Source organism: Gilbertella persicaria (genome assembly GCF_025201335.1).
Source record: "Gilbertella persicaria strain CBS 190.32 chromosome Unknown B0P05scaffold_4, whole genome shotgun sequence".
Lineage (NCBI taxonomy): Eukaryota > Fungi > Mucoromycota > Mucoromycetes > Mucorales > Choanephoraceae > Gilbertella > Gilbertella persicaria.
The window spans coordinates 357483-374846 of NW_026251965.1; the positions used below are offsets into that span (position 1 = coordinate 357483).

General features: G+C 36.0%; 7 protein-coding genes and 1 non-coding gene across 8 annotated transcripts; 6 read left to right on the forward strand and 2 right to left on the reverse strand.

Annotated features, from left to right (window-relative positions):
* Positions 1 to 851: 851 nt before the first annotated feature.
* On the forward strand, positions 852 to 2274 carry B0P05DRAFT_583537 (major facilitator superfamily domain-containing protein; the record flags this gene model as incomplete). Its single annotated transcript, XM_051582252.1, has 7 exons — positions 852 to 990; positions 1150 to 1191; positions 1237 to 1575; positions 1619 to 1666; positions 1732 to 2019; positions 2074 to 2119; positions 2169 to 2274. The coding sequence occupies 7 exons, from the start codon at positions 852 to 854 to the stop codon at positions 2272 to 2274; spliced, it is 1008 nt and encodes a 335-aa protein (XP_051438735.1).
* Positions 2275 to 2325: 51 nt separating this feature from the next.
* Positions 2326 to 4794, reverse strand: B0P05DRAFT_503436 (uncharacterized protein). The gene is made up of 4 exons (XM_051575478.1): positions 4519 to 4794; positions 3976 to 4362; positions 3334 to 3882; positions 2326 to 3147 (listed from the first exon to the last, which is right to left on the reverse strand). Exons 1-4 carry the CDS (start codon positions 4714 to 4716, stop codon positions 2530 to 2532), a joined length of 1752 nt encoding a protein of 583 aa, XP_051438736.1. The 5' UTR covers positions 4717 to 4794; the 3' UTR covers positions 2326 to 2529.
* A 2030-nt stretch (positions 4795 to 6824) lies between these two features.
* Positions 6825 to 8148, forward strand: B0P05DRAFT_462375 (uncharacterized protein; the record flags this gene model as incomplete). The annotated part of the gene is made up of 7 exons (XM_051574113.1): positions 6825 to 7003; positions 7053 to 7273; positions 7324 to 7410; positions 7470 to 7664; positions 7716 to 7868; positions 7912 to 8032; positions 8088 to 8148. The coding sequence occupies 7 exons, from the start codon at positions 6825 to 6827 to the stop codon at positions 8146 to 8148; spliced, it is 1017 nt and encodes a 338-aa protein (XP_051438737.1).
* A 169-nt stretch (positions 8149 to 8317) lies between these two features.
* B0P05DRAFT_525618 (uncharacterized protein) lies at positions 8318 to 9163 on the reverse strand. The gene has a single exon (XM_051576332.1). It carries the CDS (start codon positions 9095 to 9097, stop codon positions 8393 to 8395), a length of 705 nt encoding a protein of 234 aa, XP_051438738.1. The 5' UTR covers positions 9098 to 9163; the 3' UTR covers positions 8318 to 8392.
* Positions 9164 to 12229: 3066 nt separating this feature from the next.
* On the forward strand, positions 12230 to 12549 carry B0P05DRAFT_525620 (uncharacterized protein). The gene has a single exon (XM_051576333.1). It carries the CDS (start codon positions 12323 to 12325, stop codon positions 12533 to 12535), a length of 213 nt encoding a protein of 70 aa, XP_051438739.1. The 5' UTR covers positions 12230 to 12322; the 3' UTR covers positions 12536 to 12549.
* Positions 12550 to 12644: 95 nt separating this feature from the next.
* B0P05DRAFT_t15 lies at positions 12645 to 12717 on the forward strand. Its single transcript has one exon. It is a non-coding gene; the product is annotated as a tRNA-Thr (tRNA).
* A 1356-nt stretch (positions 12718 to 14073) lies between these two features.
* B0P05DRAFT_583541 (uncharacterized protein) lies at positions 14074 to 15990 on the forward strand (the record flags this gene model as incomplete). Its single annotated transcript, XM_051582253.1, has 3 exons — positions 14074 to 14257; positions 14316 to 14351; positions 14399 to 15990. 3 exons carry the CDS (start codon positions 14074 to 14076, stop codon positions 15988 to 15990), a joined length of 1812 nt encoding a protein of 603 aa, XP_051438740.1.
* A 565-nt stretch (positions 15991 to 16555) lies between these two features.
* Positions 16556 to 17353, forward strand: B0P05DRAFT_525628 (uncharacterized protein). Its single transcript, XM_051576334.1, has one exon. It carries the CDS (start codon positions 16562 to 16564, stop codon positions 17327 to 17329), a length of 768 nt encoding a protein of 255 aa, XP_051438741.1. The 5' UTR covers positions 16556 to 16561; the 3' UTR covers positions 17330 to 17353.
* The last annotated feature ends 11 nt before the right edge of the window (positions 17354 to 17364 follow it).

The following is a 17364-nucleotide window of genomic DNA, read 5'->3' on the forward strand; positions in this document are numbered from 1 at the left end:
AGAACATTTTAATATTCAGCAACAGCAACTGCAATTGAATAATCAAGACTACTTTTCTAAAGAGCCACTTCCTTCACCAATGAATACATCACCTATCAATACCAAATGTAAACTAAAAAGAAGAAGCCGAGTTCAAACAAGGCGTTGTAGACAAGACAGTCCTGACTTGAGTAATCGACATGGCACAGTAGCAAGTTGGTGCTTAAAGCAAAAGCATAAGATGACCAAACTCCGTCTTCAGCTGTTGTAAACACTTTTCTTTCATCACTTTGTACATATGTATCATACAATGTAAATAAAGCAATTTAGACTTTTATGCACACATCGTAAGTTGTTTGTTTGCATCACTCCAAGAAACTTTCAATTCTGTAACCAATTGGAAGAAAGCCCGGCTACTTTAAATAATACGTCAGAGTTTTTCTATCTATCAGGAACAAAAAGCTATGTAATACAGTACTAGACGATAAGCTATCTCTCTCTCTCTCTTTCTCTCTTTCTGTTTCCTTTCTTTCCATTCTTTTAATTGCTTTTTTATGGCAGATTTGCAATTGCCTAAAAAGCAACTATTTCTGATATGTGCTTGTCGATTTGCAGAAAGTATACTTGCTTCAAAAACAAGAAAATAATCAATTTTTTTAGGAGCCTGTTTCGTTCAGCATACGTGCACCTTTTATTTATGTGTAAGCTCTTATATGGAATGGAATTCATTTAGATGATACGTGACTTTAGATTGACAGACGAGCTGCATATTGGTTATTATGCAAGTTTGATCACTTCCGCTTTTGCACTTGCACAATTTTTTTTCAGGTAAAGAAAAAAACAAGTAATTTTTTTTTGACAATGCGTTAGGCATGCCATGGGGATTATTATCAGACCGAATTGGTCGTAAACCAGTCGTTTTAATGGGACTTGGTTCGACATCCATTGGAGTTTTATTGTTCGGTCTATCAAAATCATTTGCTTGGGCATTAGCCACAAAAATATTCTCAGGTTTATTTGTAATATACAAAAAAAAAAAAAGGAGAATGACATGATGACAAAAATGCATATTTATAGAATGGAAACATCAGTGCATTGAAAAGCATGATAACAGAGTTAACTCAGAATCATCCTGCAGATAAAAAACAAGAGCATTCTCACTACTACAAGTTACATTTGGCTTGGGTAGTATTGTGGGTGCTGCTTTAGGAGGTATTGTGAATTCAGGCTTGTGGTTTGATTTAACATGTTAACTAGGATATCTGTCGAATCCAGTATCAAAGTATCCCAGTGTGTTTGGTAAGATGGGATACATGACTCGATTCTTGATAGAATATCCTTATTTTTTACCTTGTTTCCTTGCCACTTGTCTCTCTACTGTTTGCTGGCTAATGGGATTCTTTTCCATGAAAGAGACGCTTGAATTGAAAAAGACACTAGAAGATGAACAACCTTTGTTAGCAGAGCAGCATGAGGAGTACCAAACATTTTCCAGCCAAAAGTCGAAACGCAAGTTATCAAACATTCTTTTGCCAGAAATATTGGCTATCAGCATTTTGTATGCAGCTGTTTCATTTGAAATGCTTTATTTTGATGGTATGTATGGATATAAATAGATTTGGCTTCTGATTTTATTCAGAGTTGCTTCCGACCTGGTCAGCTACACCTAAAGAAGCAGGAGGTCTTGGTTTCGATTCGAGAGAAATCGGAACCATCCTTTCTTACGCAGGCCTGGTAATGCTTTTATTCAAGTCTATTTGCTTCATCATCTCGTTGATCTTTTTGGCTTGCTTCGTTTGTTTCAAAAAGCATTGTTTGCTGGTGCTTTTGTATTCTTGGCTCAAGGCTTATGTCGATTGTTATATCAAGTACCTCATCTTTCAGGATATGACACTAAATTCTGGGTGTGGACTGTATTAGTGATGTGCTTGACTATCAAAACGTTGGCGCAGACAATTGCCATCACCACAGCTGTCATTTTGCTTAATAATTCTGTCTCGAACTATAACACCTTGGGCTTTGTGAATGAATTTTCTCAATGTAAGAGATAGTAAAGCTTTGATCATTCAACTGTTTATATACGTTGTAATGCAGCTATGAGAACACTAAATCCCACTGTAGCTGGCTACATTTGGTCAAGGTTTGTAACCCCATCATTCTGTGTTAACATTCAATTCATCACTTTTAAGATCCATTATGATGGAATGGCTACCTTTAGGAGTACGTGCTTATGTTAGCTGGTTAGTCTCTTGGGTATGGTTGGTCTCTTCACGTTTGTTGCGAGCATGCGATTGAATCCCATTCATTACAACAAGAGATAAATTATGTGATAAATTATTTTTAAACTGTACAATTTTTTATTTCTTTGGAGTGAACGAAAAAACTTGTGAAAGTATTATATATAATTTTTTTATGTTTTGTTTGCAAATCTTCTACTACAAAGTGGATGTAGGTTGCCTTTTTTTTGTGTTATTTTTGGTATGGATATGTATTTGTACATATATATATATATATAAAAGAGAGATATTCAAATTGTATACTTATTTTCATTTACATGATGAGACACTTGCTACCCTTATCTTCAGAAGACTTGGAAGATTTGGGAGATGAAGATCTTTGTTCGGGAACATGAGCTTCAGGAATTGCTGTAGTGTTAACAGTGGGGCCAGCAGAAGCAGGAGCGGCAATGGGAGCAACAGCAATGGGGGCAGCAGGAGCAACAGGGTTGACTTCGCTTGAGGCAACAGGAACAGCAACAGCAGGTTCGGGCTTCTTGAGGTTATCAGTCTCTGCGGCTTGTTGAGAAGCATCAGAAACGGATTGCTTGACTTCTTCCTTAACAGCAGGAATTTCTTGTTGGACTTCCTTGGCCTTGTCTTGAGCGGCCTTCAAGTTGTCGTCAATACTCTTTTGAATGACAGGAGCTTGCTTGTGAGCTTCTTCAATAGTGGCATTGGTAGTATCTTTAACAACTTGAACATTGTCAGCCACAGTTTGCTTAGCTTGATCCACCTTGTCGTCAATGCTCTTTTGGATGACAGGAGCTTGTTTGTGAGCTTCTTCAACAGTAGCATTCACAACTTCCTTAGCAGATTGGACATTGTCAGCAACAGCTTGTTTGGTTTGGTCCACCTTATCGTCGATGCTCTTTTGAATGACAGGAGCTTGCTTGTTAGCTTCCTCAAAGGTAGCATTGGCAACTTCCTTGGTAGCTTGAATGTTATCAGCAACAGTTTGCTTGACTCCTTCAGCCTTATCATCGATCTTTTGTTGAATGACGGGAGCTTGTTTGTTTGCTTCTTCAATAGTAGCATTGACAACCTCCTTGGCAGCTTGAGCATTTTCAACCACGACAGACTTGGCTTCTTCTACCTTAGGTTTAGCTTCAGCTTGTGCTTCACGAGTGACGTCAGCGGCATTAGCTTCAATAGGACTAGACTCCTTTGTCTCTTCATCATTTTTAGAGGCAACAAGAGAGGCAGCACCAGCAGTGGCAGCAGCACCAACGGTAACAGCAGCAGTCTTGACAGATTCGGTTAATTTGAAGGCTTCTTCCTTGACGTCATTCACTGAGGCAGCGTTGCTTTCAGTCACAGCAGACTTGACTGTTTGAGCTAAATTTTGAGCTTGGGACTTGACTTCTTGAACAGTGGAAGCAGGTGTCTTTTCTTTGTTGACACGTTCAAGATAGCTGTAGACATCAATAGCACGGAAACCAACCACAGTCTTGATACAGTATTTAATAGCAGCCTGCAAATCAACAGAAAGAGGCTTAATCTCAGCAGCGGTGGGAACTGATCTTTCAACAACTTCCTCCTTGGCATCAAAAGCTTCTTCCTTAACTTGGTCTTCAGCAACGGGTGGTACTTCGGGGACGGTTTCTTTGATTTCTTCCAAAACTTCCTCCTTAGCTTCTTGATCATCAACAGCGGCAACCTCAGGAACGGTTTCCTTGATTTCTTCCAAAACCTCTTCCTTAGCTTCTTGATCATCAACAGCAGCAGCTTCAGGAACAGTTTCTTTGATTTCTTCAACGAGATCATGCTTAGCATCAATGGCTTCTTCTTTGACTGAATCTTCGACAATAGGAGCAGTCTCAGGCACGGATTTTTTCACTTCTTCAACAACTTCTTCTTTTGCTTCAACAGCATCTTCTTCGTGCTCAGGTTCGCGAGCATGGATCTTTTCTTCAATGTGATATTTTGCCTCAACAACCTCTTCCTTCACCTTCTCCTGTACCTTTTCAACCTTTTCGACGGTTTCTTCAATGATGCTAGATTTATTGTTTGTCTTTTCCAAATAATCATGGACATTGACAACAGGTGCACCAACAGCAGAACGAATAGCGTGTTGAATGGCGTCATTCAAATCAACAGCAAGAGGCTTGGGTTCAGCAGCGGCGACTTCTTCCTGGACATTATTTTGAGCGGCAGGAGCAACCTCGGGAACAGTTTCTTCAAGTTCTTCAAGGACCTGTTCCTTTTGATCAATAGCTTCTTCCTTGGTTTCGTCTTCAGCAACAGCATCTATTTGAGGCACAGTTTCTTGGAGTTCTTCAAGAACTTCTTCCTTGTGCTCAGCAACTTCTTGAGTAACAGGGGCTTCTTCCTTTTGATTTGATTCTTCCGTTACGGATTGCTTACAGTTTTCAAGATAGGCATAGACATCAATTACTTTACTACCAACAGCACAGTCAATAGCAGCTTGGACGTGAGGGCTTAATGTGTTTTCAGACATGTTATAAAAAAATGAGATTTAAGAAAGAAAGAAAGAGAAAAAAGAGAAAAAAATTTCTAGGATTAAACCTTATGATTTTTAATTATTGTGACGTAAATTCGCGTATGTATTGTTTACAGTTTTTAATACACCAGTAATTTCACACACAGAGATAAAATGCATAAGCAGATACGTATCCTATATAGACATATCCATACATATAAACTCATTACTTATGAAAAAGACTACCTCATATATCTCTAACTCATAGTCTTTATTGTTCTCCCTTTTTTTGACCTGCTTCTTCGGAGTTTACACGTAAGAAAGGATGTAATCATATTCATGTGATAAAGGGTTTCCTATTTTAAAGAAACTCTATAATGCATCATGTCCATATAAGTTGTATGAAGTCTCAGTTTTTTTTTTCTTCTTCTCTTTACATAGATACATGGGCACACACACACACATAGGGTGGTGTAAACAAATAAATAGATATACCCTGGCATATCTTTTGAAAAAAAAAAAATTCAATTGTCTAACGTTGTACTTACCGGAACATCGCAATAAGTGTGTAAGACATAAACGACAATCACTATTTTTATCTGTTAATCTGGTTTCTTGATTTAATCTATTTATGTGTATATCAGTAGCTAAAACAGCAGTATATTGGCTTTATTCGTAATTAATTACATACCCAAAGAAATCAGGATTTAAAAATAGAGAGACGCTGTATTTCAATCCATATAAAATCCAGCAGCTAAACTGGCCGGTTATCTTTTGTTGCTCAGCATAGGACTTTTCTTTTTGAAGACAAAGAAAATTTCGATCTGATATTTCTAAAGTGTACTAGAGAAAGCAAAAGAAAAAGAAAGGAGTCACCTATCTCTAGGATTGACATTCACGACTGGAACATGTTCTGACATTTTCAACACCAAAATATCACAGAGTCATCGCAAGGTTAAAGCTTTGGTTTATGTGTCATCTTCCCTTGTACATAGAGAATTAACATTCGCTTTCGGTTCGTTTAAAGTAGTTCTTACTTATTAAAAAAAGATTCGATGAAAAGAAAAGAGAAACATAAATCCCTCTGACTGACAAGTATGTTTATCATACACTATATCAGTAGTACAAGCCTGCTTTTTGCATAAATTAAAATGAACCCAATGCTTGGAAAACACAAGTATTATTGAATGATTCTTTCAATACATAAGCATTTAAGCTCATCTTGAAGCTAACTGTTCAGTCTAGGACTTGAACGATTTGACTGAAGAACATTGACACTTAGATTTAGCATATTTATATCTAGTGCCTTATGAGCATGAGCTTATTGGGAGGTCATGTGCTTTTCTTTTTTGTTTGTGCAGATGTGAATTGGTGTTATATGAGAAGATACGTTTCTATAATTGTGATCATGCATGGCTTTATTCCTAGTAAAGCAATATACTTTTTATACAATCAAATTTCGGCCAAATTTGGTATATACTTCAATGCTATCTTTTTGTACTAATCACGCACAAGTACCATTTGACTATTGCCTCTTTCAATAAGCATTGATTGTCACTAGTTATTTTCTCCTTTTCTCCATCCAGCATTAAATTATAAAGTAGCGTTCATTGTAAGATTCACATGTCATCTTTTTTATTCTCAAAACAAATTAGGAATCCATCGGTCAAGGTTACGCAAACTAGGAACGCTTGATACGCGTATATGTTATGTAGACTCAAAACTATACAATAGGATAGTAGCAATGCACAACAGACTAGCTTGCATATCGTAAGGCAAGATCATTTGTAAAGGCGCATTACTGCGTAATAGTATGTTTAGTATAGACACTCTTTTGTGTTACTAGCGTACACACATAACAGAAAGATATGCATAATTCTTGTCAAGAAAGATTGTACTTTTCTCAAAAGTAAGTGTAGAAAATACGAATCATGAGTGAAATACGATTCTTCTCTTAAATTTTCACAAATGACCTTTCACGGCATGACTTCAATTTCAAAAATGTAACCTGAAAGTGTCAATGCGAAGGCGAATTTTCGTAACATTGGCTTCTTGTTATACATCATAAACATATAAAAAGAAGCCCTGAATATATAAGAGAATCCAACATTATCCTATTTTTCTCAATGCGTCTTTCCTTTGGTTCTTGTGCTATCATTGCACTCAATTTAGTAGCTGTCACTCAAGCCCTTAGTGCCTCCAGTATTGACAAATGTCCTTCCTTAAAGTCAAGATCTACTCCTGCTACCAGTGTCTCTGATCTTCGTCCTGATGATATCAAGGTGGTTGCTGCCCTTGGTGACAGGTATATTTTTATTGATTGCATTTATTTCTGGTGTTGAATTGATATGTAGTATCATGGCTGGATTTGCAGCTAAAGGTATTCAAGATGATAATATTCTGAATATTAAAAGCTTGAATGAATACCGTGGTGTTAGCTATGGTGCAGGTGGTGATGCAGGTGCCGTCACTATTCCAAATTTCATCAAAAGATATAATTCAAATCTGAAGGGTGCTTCTAAATCTTCACATCTTGTCGAAATTTGCTATGGACTTCTTTGTCCTCCCTTTCAGTGTAAGTCATGGCATCATAAAGGAGAATCTTGCTTATGCATTGTTTAATAGACAAGCCATCTAAGGATGTATTAAATGCAGCACAAAGTGCATCAATGGCTCCTAACCTTGATCATCAACTCGACTATCTTATTGCAGGTAATTTACATGAATGAACAACCTATATATTCTAATTGATTATCTTCAAAAACATATAGCTATGAAGCTTTTGCCTGGTATTGACTACAACAAGGACTGGAAGCTCATCAATATGCAAATTGGTAGTAATGATCAATGTGCTTCATGTATTGACGCATTAATTCCTACCTTAACACCTACTCTATACGGAAAGCATGTCACTGATGCAATTGAACGTATCAGAAAGAACATACCTCGAGTCATTGTTAACTTGAGTAAGTAAAGTAGACCCGTGTTACATTTTGCTAACATTAATCTTTCTATAGTTGGTACTTTTAATGTCACTCAGGTATATACTGTCACTGCTGGCCAGGATTACTGTAAACCTTTCCAACACTCTGATTTAATCATTAATACTCTTGAATGCCCCTGTGCCATTGATCCCAAAAATCGTCCCAAGATAGATGAAGTAGCTGCTGGTAAATATGGAAATGACAAAAAAGTATATTCATTGCCTTGTAGGATACACCAAACAATTGAATACTATTGCTAAAAAATATCAATCCTTGCAGACAGACTCTTTTGGTGTCATGTACACTCCTGCAAACATCAAGGTTGATACATTTCCTGTACAAGGCCTTAGGTAACAAATCCAAATTTCATTTTTGTTTGAGACTTATTCCATTTACTCAAAATAGTAACATTGATTGCTTCCACCCAAGTGAACTGGGTCATCAATATGTAGCTAAGGTAAAGTAACTATTTAAATGAAATATGAATAACCTTTATTGTGCTCTAGACATTATGGAACAGTTTCTTTCAGCCCTTAGCAAGCAAACCAGATGTTTATACTTGGGACTCTGATCTTCCCGTTTATTGTCCTACAGAAACAGATCGTATTCAATTAAACTAAATAAAACGAGTATATGTAACGTGTTTTATTATAAAATTACAGAGGACAATGAAAATGACAAATAGTGGTGTGGTATTATTCTAAAGGAAATTATAGTTTCTTTGGTGTACTGGTAGCGCCCAAAAGTCTAGGGAAATAACGAGCCCATCCCATCTGATGTAATTTACGCACAATAGCAGGTGTAATTGCAGCTGTAATCGTCAATCGAACGGGAAGTAACAATGTCTTGTGAATGCCATAAGCCAAGATGAACACAGAAGCAAGAGAGGGGGTATCATCCTCAACCTTCACCATATCACCATTGATTTCTGATAAATCAGAAGGTTCATTTACTTGCGCAGTAACTGGCTTTCGTTTCAATCCAAACTTTTCTCCTGTATTGTAAACCATATCCAACGCACCCTGTTCTAATGCCTTTACTTTGTCTAAGCCAGCCAATTGAATAACGCCAAAGGTAATACCTAAATCCACGCAACCTACACCAAGGTAGACCAAAACACCTACAACACCATACTTCTTAGTTAATTCTTTGAGTTTTGATGTCTTGGGCTCAGTGTTTGTTGTTTTTGCTGCTTCAATGATTTTTGGAGATGATGCTAGAGAGTTTATTTTAAGTGTTTGTTGTTGTTGCTTGCCTGCCTTTGAAGAAGAGGTATAAAAGCGGTGAGCTCGTAAAGACCTTGTAAAGTGTTGTGCTGAAGGAGTCAGAGGCAAGCGTGGTAAAGAGCGGAAAGCAAAGGTAGTCCTTTTGGTAAAAGGCATACTACTTTTTAAGACGATGGCCCGAAGTGACATGGTGTATGTTTTTTGACAGTTTTTTAAAAATAAAGAGAACAAAGGAGTAGAAAGAAAACTTTTTTTTTTACTCTTATTAGGGACATCCGGCCAGGGTCGGAATCAATTTGACACATACAGACTTCCCGAGTTTTTTAACGTGACTTATTACGCTCATTGTCTATATAGACAAAGGACAATCAACTCAATTGAGCATTGTCAATAGAACCAACAATGACACCATTGTAGTGGTAAAAAAAAAATTAAGTCAGTAGTTTGAATGGACGCATTTAAGTTATATGTGCAAGGAAAAACGAACTTTTGCTATCAGAATTTGAAGTGGTTTTTTTTTTTTTTTTTTTTTTTTTTTTTTTTTTTTTTTTTTGCTTTTAAACAAGCTTTTGTTCTCAATGCGCCTTGCAATGTTAGATTAGCATTTATGCTTATATCAATGGAAACTTTCTGTATTGCTTGCAATTGTTAATTACCGAAATGAAGAGAATCGCTATAGCAATACTTCTTTTTTAACATTGAGCTTTAAAAGAGCCATTGAATACTACCATGATTGTATTGACAGCTCTTCATTTAAATTAGCTATAAAACTTAATTCATTTTGCTTTTTTTATGAGGCAAATGACCTTTGGATGATGGTCTCTCGATCAATACTAGTACAAATCTACATCTTTTTATATTAACAAAGACCCCTAAAATGGAACTTTCGAATGCAGTATCATTGGTACTGATCTCCCTTCCATTGGGGGGGGGGCAAAAAGTGCTGCTGCCTAGAACAAATAAAATGTTTTTACAGCCAAAACGCTATAATTTCAATCTTTGAGGGCAATTATCTTGCATTTTTTGTCACTTCGATGTAATTTGAGTATTGTGTCATATATCTAGAGCGCAATGGCGATCCAAAAAAACACTTTTTTAGCACTTTTTGTTTTCAAAGATGTTTTGACTATTATTGAACTGAATTTTAATGCTAAAAAAAGGCTGTATTATGTTTATTAAGAATATTTATGGTCTAACGCATAAAATACAGTATTTCTACTTTGAATCCAGACGACGTTAGTTTTTTTCTGGACGAATCAAAATTAATTTCCAGACCTATTTTGGACGAAATAAAATGGAAATTAAACAGAAAAAGAATTAGCTTTTTGGATGAATGAGGGTTTACATTTAGACATTTATCTGTAAAGGGAAATCAATTGTTAGAGAAGCAATATCAAAATGACTGGTTATTGTGGTGTTTTGGGACGTTTTAAATAAAAAAATTGAATATAAAAATTATAAAAAAATAAAGAGACGTGTAGGAAGTACTTTGAGACCGTTTATAAATATTCATTAAGGTAAAAGTTCGAGAGAGATTTTTTATATTCTAGGTTTATATATGATTTGGATTATGTCCTTAGATGTAATCTGAGATAGGACTTGATGAGCTGAAGGTTATATTAGATGGAACAAGAGTATTGACTTTTTCAATAAAATATACTTTGTGAACCATCTTTACAGTTATTTATCATTCAAGATGAGATCTGTTTATTGGTTCCTGGATTATATGACTCTATTCCGTAGGAGTGTAAATGTTGATTCAGCTATATCATTGTTTAGAATGAACTCAGTTTTATTGCTATCAAACTATGACTAGCTGGCATAATAATAATAATAATATATGACAAATGTTCTTGTTATGAGAAAAGACTTATTTGTGATAATATGCCTTTTTTTATTTATTTAAAGTCATTTATACCAGATCATCAACAATAGTTAGATCGACTTGTCTGTTATAATGTTTTTTAACGAAGTTCATCTTATTAAAGAAAAATTAAGTTTTCCATCTGCTATTGGAGGAGCTAGCCAGTGCATTACTGAGGCCTGCGAGGAGCTGGCAACCACCTACGAGAATGCAGTTGTAGAAAGACTTGAAAATATATTGAGAAGATTTTTGCAATATCAAATTCAAATTATGTTTGTTATAAGAGCTAATAATCACATCCATTTACTCTAAATACTTAAATATTATGTATATAGTCCATGGCTCCGAAGGATGTCGATGATATTGTTATAAAATATGGATATCAGTATGTATGCTGTGATGTTTGGGTTGTGAAATGAAAATAGAATAGAATAAAAAGAAAACAAAGAAATACAGTGAGACTGTTCAGTACTTCTTTATTACAAAAATAATGATTATCCTCTAAAATATATCTTTTCCAGGTTGTCTTTTATACTACCTGATTTATTGACTAATTATGATTACTGATTATTGATTACTTAACACCTTGACAGCTTGTGCCTGGGAATTGGTTATGTAAATTCTCCTTTCATTCTTGTGATGATCTGACATTAAATAAGTCTTCAATTACATACTAAAATATATCATAATCAATTTACGTCAGAAATATACATAAAAGAACCTCTTGTACTGAATAAGACAATGTATCTTTTAATAGATCAAGACTTATAATCGAAGTCCATAATTTACATTATTTAATTAATTTAAAGTAGTCTATGATAATAGAGACTCAGTCATTTGCATGAACTCTACTACTACTTACTCCGACATCTCTTCATGTATAAATATGCTAGAATAATTTGTAGTCAAAAAGGATAACAATAAAATTGTATAAAACAGTCTCAAAGTATCTACCTATGTCTCTAAATTATCTTATCATATAACTCTCTATTATCAAAACATCACATCTGCTACAACACACAGAACAAGAACAACCATTACTCAGAGGGTGCTTTAACCCTTACTATGTACGCCCACAGCAAAGAAGCGGTACGGACATAGGCAAATTCGAATCGGAATACTTGCTTACGCCATTACTTTTGTTACTTTAAGTTTAATAATAATACTTTAAATTTTTTACGAATGACAGTGATGATATGTGAGTTTATAGAAGAATTGAAGCAGATATTCTAGAAGTAAGATAACCGATTAATCACTTATTACACACGAGCACCAAGGAAAGACTGTAAAGAACCTACTTCGAATGTAATAGCACCAGATTTTCAGGTAATCTCCTTCAAAAATATCCTTTTCAGAAAAGTTCGATAATTTTATTAGGTTTTGCTCATTCAGCTTTTATACAATTCAACGGAATTAGATAGTAAAAATATAATGTACTAAGATACAACGATAAGAACATAGATAGGTACAGACAGATAACGGGTAAAAAAAAGGAAGTAAAGATAGTAAAGGTCTTGATTTGCTTGCATAAGAAAGAGTATAAGAAAATAATGGGAATTAACACTGTTGAGAAAATACATAACCTGTATGAAATGAGCGATGGCTTATTGTTTTGCTTGCTAGTATTCTTGTTGGTCCTTAGATCCACATGTTCACCACGAACGCACCAGAATCATCACCAACACCTGTTACAACACCCAGAACAAGAACAGCCATTACTCAGAGGGTGCTTCACCACTTTACTACGTACACCCATAGTATAGAAACGGCACGGACAAAAACAACTCGGATCGGAGTAGCTGCTTACGTCACCACTTTCTTAGTATTTTTAAGTCAGACACAAGAAACATTTAACTTCTCACGAATAAGCTAGCCATTTTAGCTCTAGTGGTAGAGCGTGTCTCTCGTAAAGACAAGGTCGCGTGTTCGAATCGCGCAAGTGGCATATGTTTTTACTGCGCCCGATTTTTGCAAAATAGGTTGTGTTTTTTGGACTTGTCCTACTTGTTTGTTGATTTCTTCTGATAAAATACTTTGATAAAAGATAACTCGTTGATATCACAATATCTAATAACAAAAGCAATCGATGATCCGACGATGATGCGAGAATTGATTTTGTGATTGGAGGCTTATTGCGGATCAAGGACAGATTCAATGTTTGTGACGTATAGAATATAACAAAGTCAATTATGTAATTAGCACCAGGGTTCGAATTGTCCGAACACACGACTTTTTATTAGATCGACTGTAGGTGATGACCAGTCATATTATCATAGTTTCTGGTTAAAAAAAGAGAGGTTCTTCTTTACATTTGCAATGAGATCAAGAAAACATATACCTAGGAAAGATAGGTACAACTTGAGCCTTTTTTCTTTTAAGGATCATACGTGGTGATGATCATTTTTGGAATTCTGGTCAAACTTAAATCCATGCTGCTCTTAACACTAAGGAAAACTGATTTTCCGAAGGAAATGCTCATACTTGATCAACAAAAGACGTCTTGATAAAAAAAGGTCTGACATGACTCTGTCCCACTTTAATTCATTGTTCCCGCTTTTTACACTTGGTGCATTTTTCACATCATACTTGGAATCGGTTTATTTACTTATTTTTAGCATAATAGACAAGAAAAAATAATAATAGAGGGAAAAGCAAGTTTCAATTGAAGGGGACTCAATTGCACCCCACTAGACTAATGATCCATTGTAGACTACATTCATCAAAGTTGTTAGTAAGCTATACCTACCAAACAAACAGTAGTGTGAGAATAGGCGGTTGTTGAATTGCCAAAATGATTTTCCTTTGATATACATAAAGACCATAAGGGCAACAGGAATTAGTTTTCATAGAAAAACCAAAGAAGAGAATAGAGTTTGCAGGTAAAGACTAAAAAGACAACCAAAACTAAAACATGTTTAGTACTGTTACCAACAAATTTCTGTGGGACTTTTTTCCAAAATAAGAACTCAAATTCTCCACACACACACACACACACACACACACATCCCAGGTATTTTTCACTACTTTTTCTTTTTTCTTTCTTTTTTTTTTTAGTTCCTTTCGGCATAGCGAAAAAGACTACTTCTGATGTATCATAATGTTCCTGAAAAACAAGCTAGTACCTCGCCCGATAATAGCCAACTCAAACGGATTCTGCCAAAGCAATGTAACGTCGAGATCCCTTTACCCCACACTTTTTAACATTTTTTTAATTGGTTAGGTAGACAATGTGAAGAAAATCAGTTAGAATGCAATTGTAAATATCAAATTAAAGCTATACAACAAATTAATTAATCCCTTCATGACAGCCAGTATTCCCTGTGCAAGCTGTATTTCCTCTGGAAAATCGGATATTTGTACAAACAATGAGGCTACTCAAGTAACAGAATACAGCAGTAAACCCACTACGACGAACAACAACAACAAAAAATCTACGGCAAATAAAGGCTCAAAAAGAGGATACAAATCGCATGTTCCAAGTGCCTGTAAATTCTTGACTATTGTAATATGAAAACAATATTCATTCTTCTTCTTTTTCATTAGGCATTAATTGTAAAATAGCCCACTTAGCATGTGATGGTAAGAAGACAATGTGTGTCTAAATCTATTTCTTAAACAGATATTAGTCTCTCGGCCTTGCAAGCGATGTGTTTCGCTCAATAAGACAGATACTTGCCAAGATATGCAACATAAGAAACGAGGAAGACCAAAACTTCGAGAAAAGCCAGCCTATTCCTCCAATGAGCATACGTATGAGATCTTATACGGCACAATCCAAACTCCCACAATTACCATGAGAAACAGGAGTATTATACCAAGCCAACAAGTGCCACCTTTTAAATCAAAAACTACTTCGCATTCACCCAAGAAACGATCTTCGTCTGTCATTTCTTTTATACATGAACCAATTGAGTCGTTTCAGCAACAACAAGTAGAGCAAACACCAATATCAGTTGATGCAACTACTGCCCAAGGCTTAACTATAGAAACCGTTATTCCTAGCATATCGTTGTCAACAAGCCCTCCATTATCATTTATATCTCAACCATTACCACTCACTCCTCAGCAACAGCCCATGATAACAGAGACAATCAGTCCTTATACACCGACTAGTATCAATAGTTTCGTTCCAGTAGTTAGTAACAGTGTTTTCCAACCTACAGCTGATAGTCCAAGTTTGTCTATTATTCTGTCTATGGAAGTCTGTTGTGCCAAAGTATCAGATGAGACAATCAAATGTTGGGGCTATTATCCTCAAGAACTTGCTCATCGCTCATTGTATGATTTCATTTCTTCAAAAGACACAGACCGCTTAGCTAGACTACATAGACTATTGATTGATAATTCCATTGAAGTCATGAAAGCATCTTGTCCTGTCGATCAAGACACACTTGCATTACCGCCTACAGAACGAACAACGTCTGCCTTATTTAGCAATGCAAACCATCAATCGCTTTGTACCATTGCTAATGGTTCTCGGTCTTTTTCTGATACAATTCACATCAAGAAAAGAACAGGCGAATATGAACTGTATGAAGTGATTGTCTATATTGGTGGAGGTTTGGGTGCAGACTTATACAATGTTTCCAGTCTATCGAAGCAATACATTGTTGCTCAATTCAAAAAGCATGAATATGAAGTGAAAACGCGGTCAAGTACAGTAGCTCCTACAATAACAATACAACCACAAGAATTTAGTAATTTACTACAGGAGGAAGATTTGTATACACTACAACCATTTGCTGTCTTCTCACCCATATCACCTTCACCACCTACATCGCCGCCCAACAATACTAAGTCACCCAAAACAATCACCAAGAACCGTCTATCTTCCATTCAGAAATTTGCACCTCAGACTTCTTCATATAAACCATCTAATACGACGTCTCCTAAATTCAACATTGCACCCATCACAAGTAAAAACGTAACCAGCCCAAGCCCCCTATTAAGTCGGTTTTCCTCTCCATCAGCTGGATTTGGATCGACTTCTTTGATATCCTCGCCTGCTTGTATTCGCATGAGAAACACAGGTTCAGTGACTGTGACACATCCAACGCAGCAATATTTCTTACAGACATCCAGTAGTACTTTGAATGCCGCTGCTTCGGCCGCACAGAATAAATCAAGGCACACAGTCACACCAGGTGGACCAACGGCCGAGACGACTGTTGTACCAGACAGAAAGATAGAGATGTCTATTCGATCTTTGTTGTGCTAAAATAAAGCCATCATGATAAAGTGCCTTTTCGAATAATCTAGTAAGCGACTTGTGTTTTTATTATTTGGGGATCTGCAGGCTTTATCAAAACATCAAATCTTGTCGTCTATATCCGAATTGATCTTAAAATCAGCACAATTGAATCTGACATTACGCAAGTTTGTGATATACTGAAATTTTTCTAGTATTACTTCTTAACACAAACAAGTTTTTTGATCTATACGCATTCGAAAAAGGCATCGTGAAGCTGAAGGGTCTCCGCTATGCTGTTATGAGCGTGGTTTAGTGAGTTTTGAAGGATGTTTGTTAGCTATGTCAACCAATGGGTTCAAGATCTCTTATATCTACAGCAGATGCAGTACCAATTGTTTGAATAGCTTATCACTTATGAAAGGCCAGAGTGCGCTTGTCTGTAAAACTTGTAATACACTGTGATATCAATGCTTTCAAGAACATCAGTAGCACGAACTTTGACAGCAGGTAAACAAAGCCACATGGACTGGCAATCGTTTTCGAATCATATAAATAAATTCGATATTTTTTTCCCTCTCGACTACTTTATATTGTTATTATGTTTAAGCGTGCACACAAAGAGTTGGAAAAGCAAAAGATTGAAGAAAACGAGTTTGACGCCGAGGATATGCAAGAAAAATTGGACGGTGTCTTTTCTGACGAGTCTGATCTTGATTCCAATACCGACGATTCTGACGATGAAGAAACTAGAAGATACAAGAAGAAGGCACGTAAACAATTAATTGAAACATTCAACAAGATTGCCGATGAAGCTGGCTCTGATGATGATGATAGCGAGGGCGACAATGAGGATGAAGAAGAAGATAATGGTAGCGATGAAGAGGAAGAGGGAGAGGAAGGCGAAGACGAAGAAATGGAAGAAAAACTTGTGTTTGCCTGTGAAATTTGTCCTGATAAACATTTAAAGACTGAAGAACAAGTGAATGTTCATTTGGAGAGCAAGGCTCACCTTAGAAGAGTTAGATTTTTAGAGAAACAAGGAAAACTTCCAGGCCAAGAGGAATTAAGCGAAGAGGCTAAGGCTGAATTGGAAGCCAAAAAGCAACGTGAAGAAGAAGAAAGAAAGGAAAGAAAGAAGGCCAAGAATCAAAGACTTAAAGAAAAAGCTAAAGCTCGTCGTGAATTGATTAAAAAAAGAAAATTAGAACGTGAAGAAAAGAAGAAGAATAAGGCTGAGGCAGCTAAAGATAAGAAAGAAGACGAAGAAAAGAAATCTACTGACAAGAAGCCTACCGAAAAAAAGGTCACTGAAAAGAAGCCAGGTAATAAAAAGCCAGGTAACAAGAAAGCAAACAAGAAGCAATAAAGACAACTGTATATAAAGAAGCATACCAATAAAGA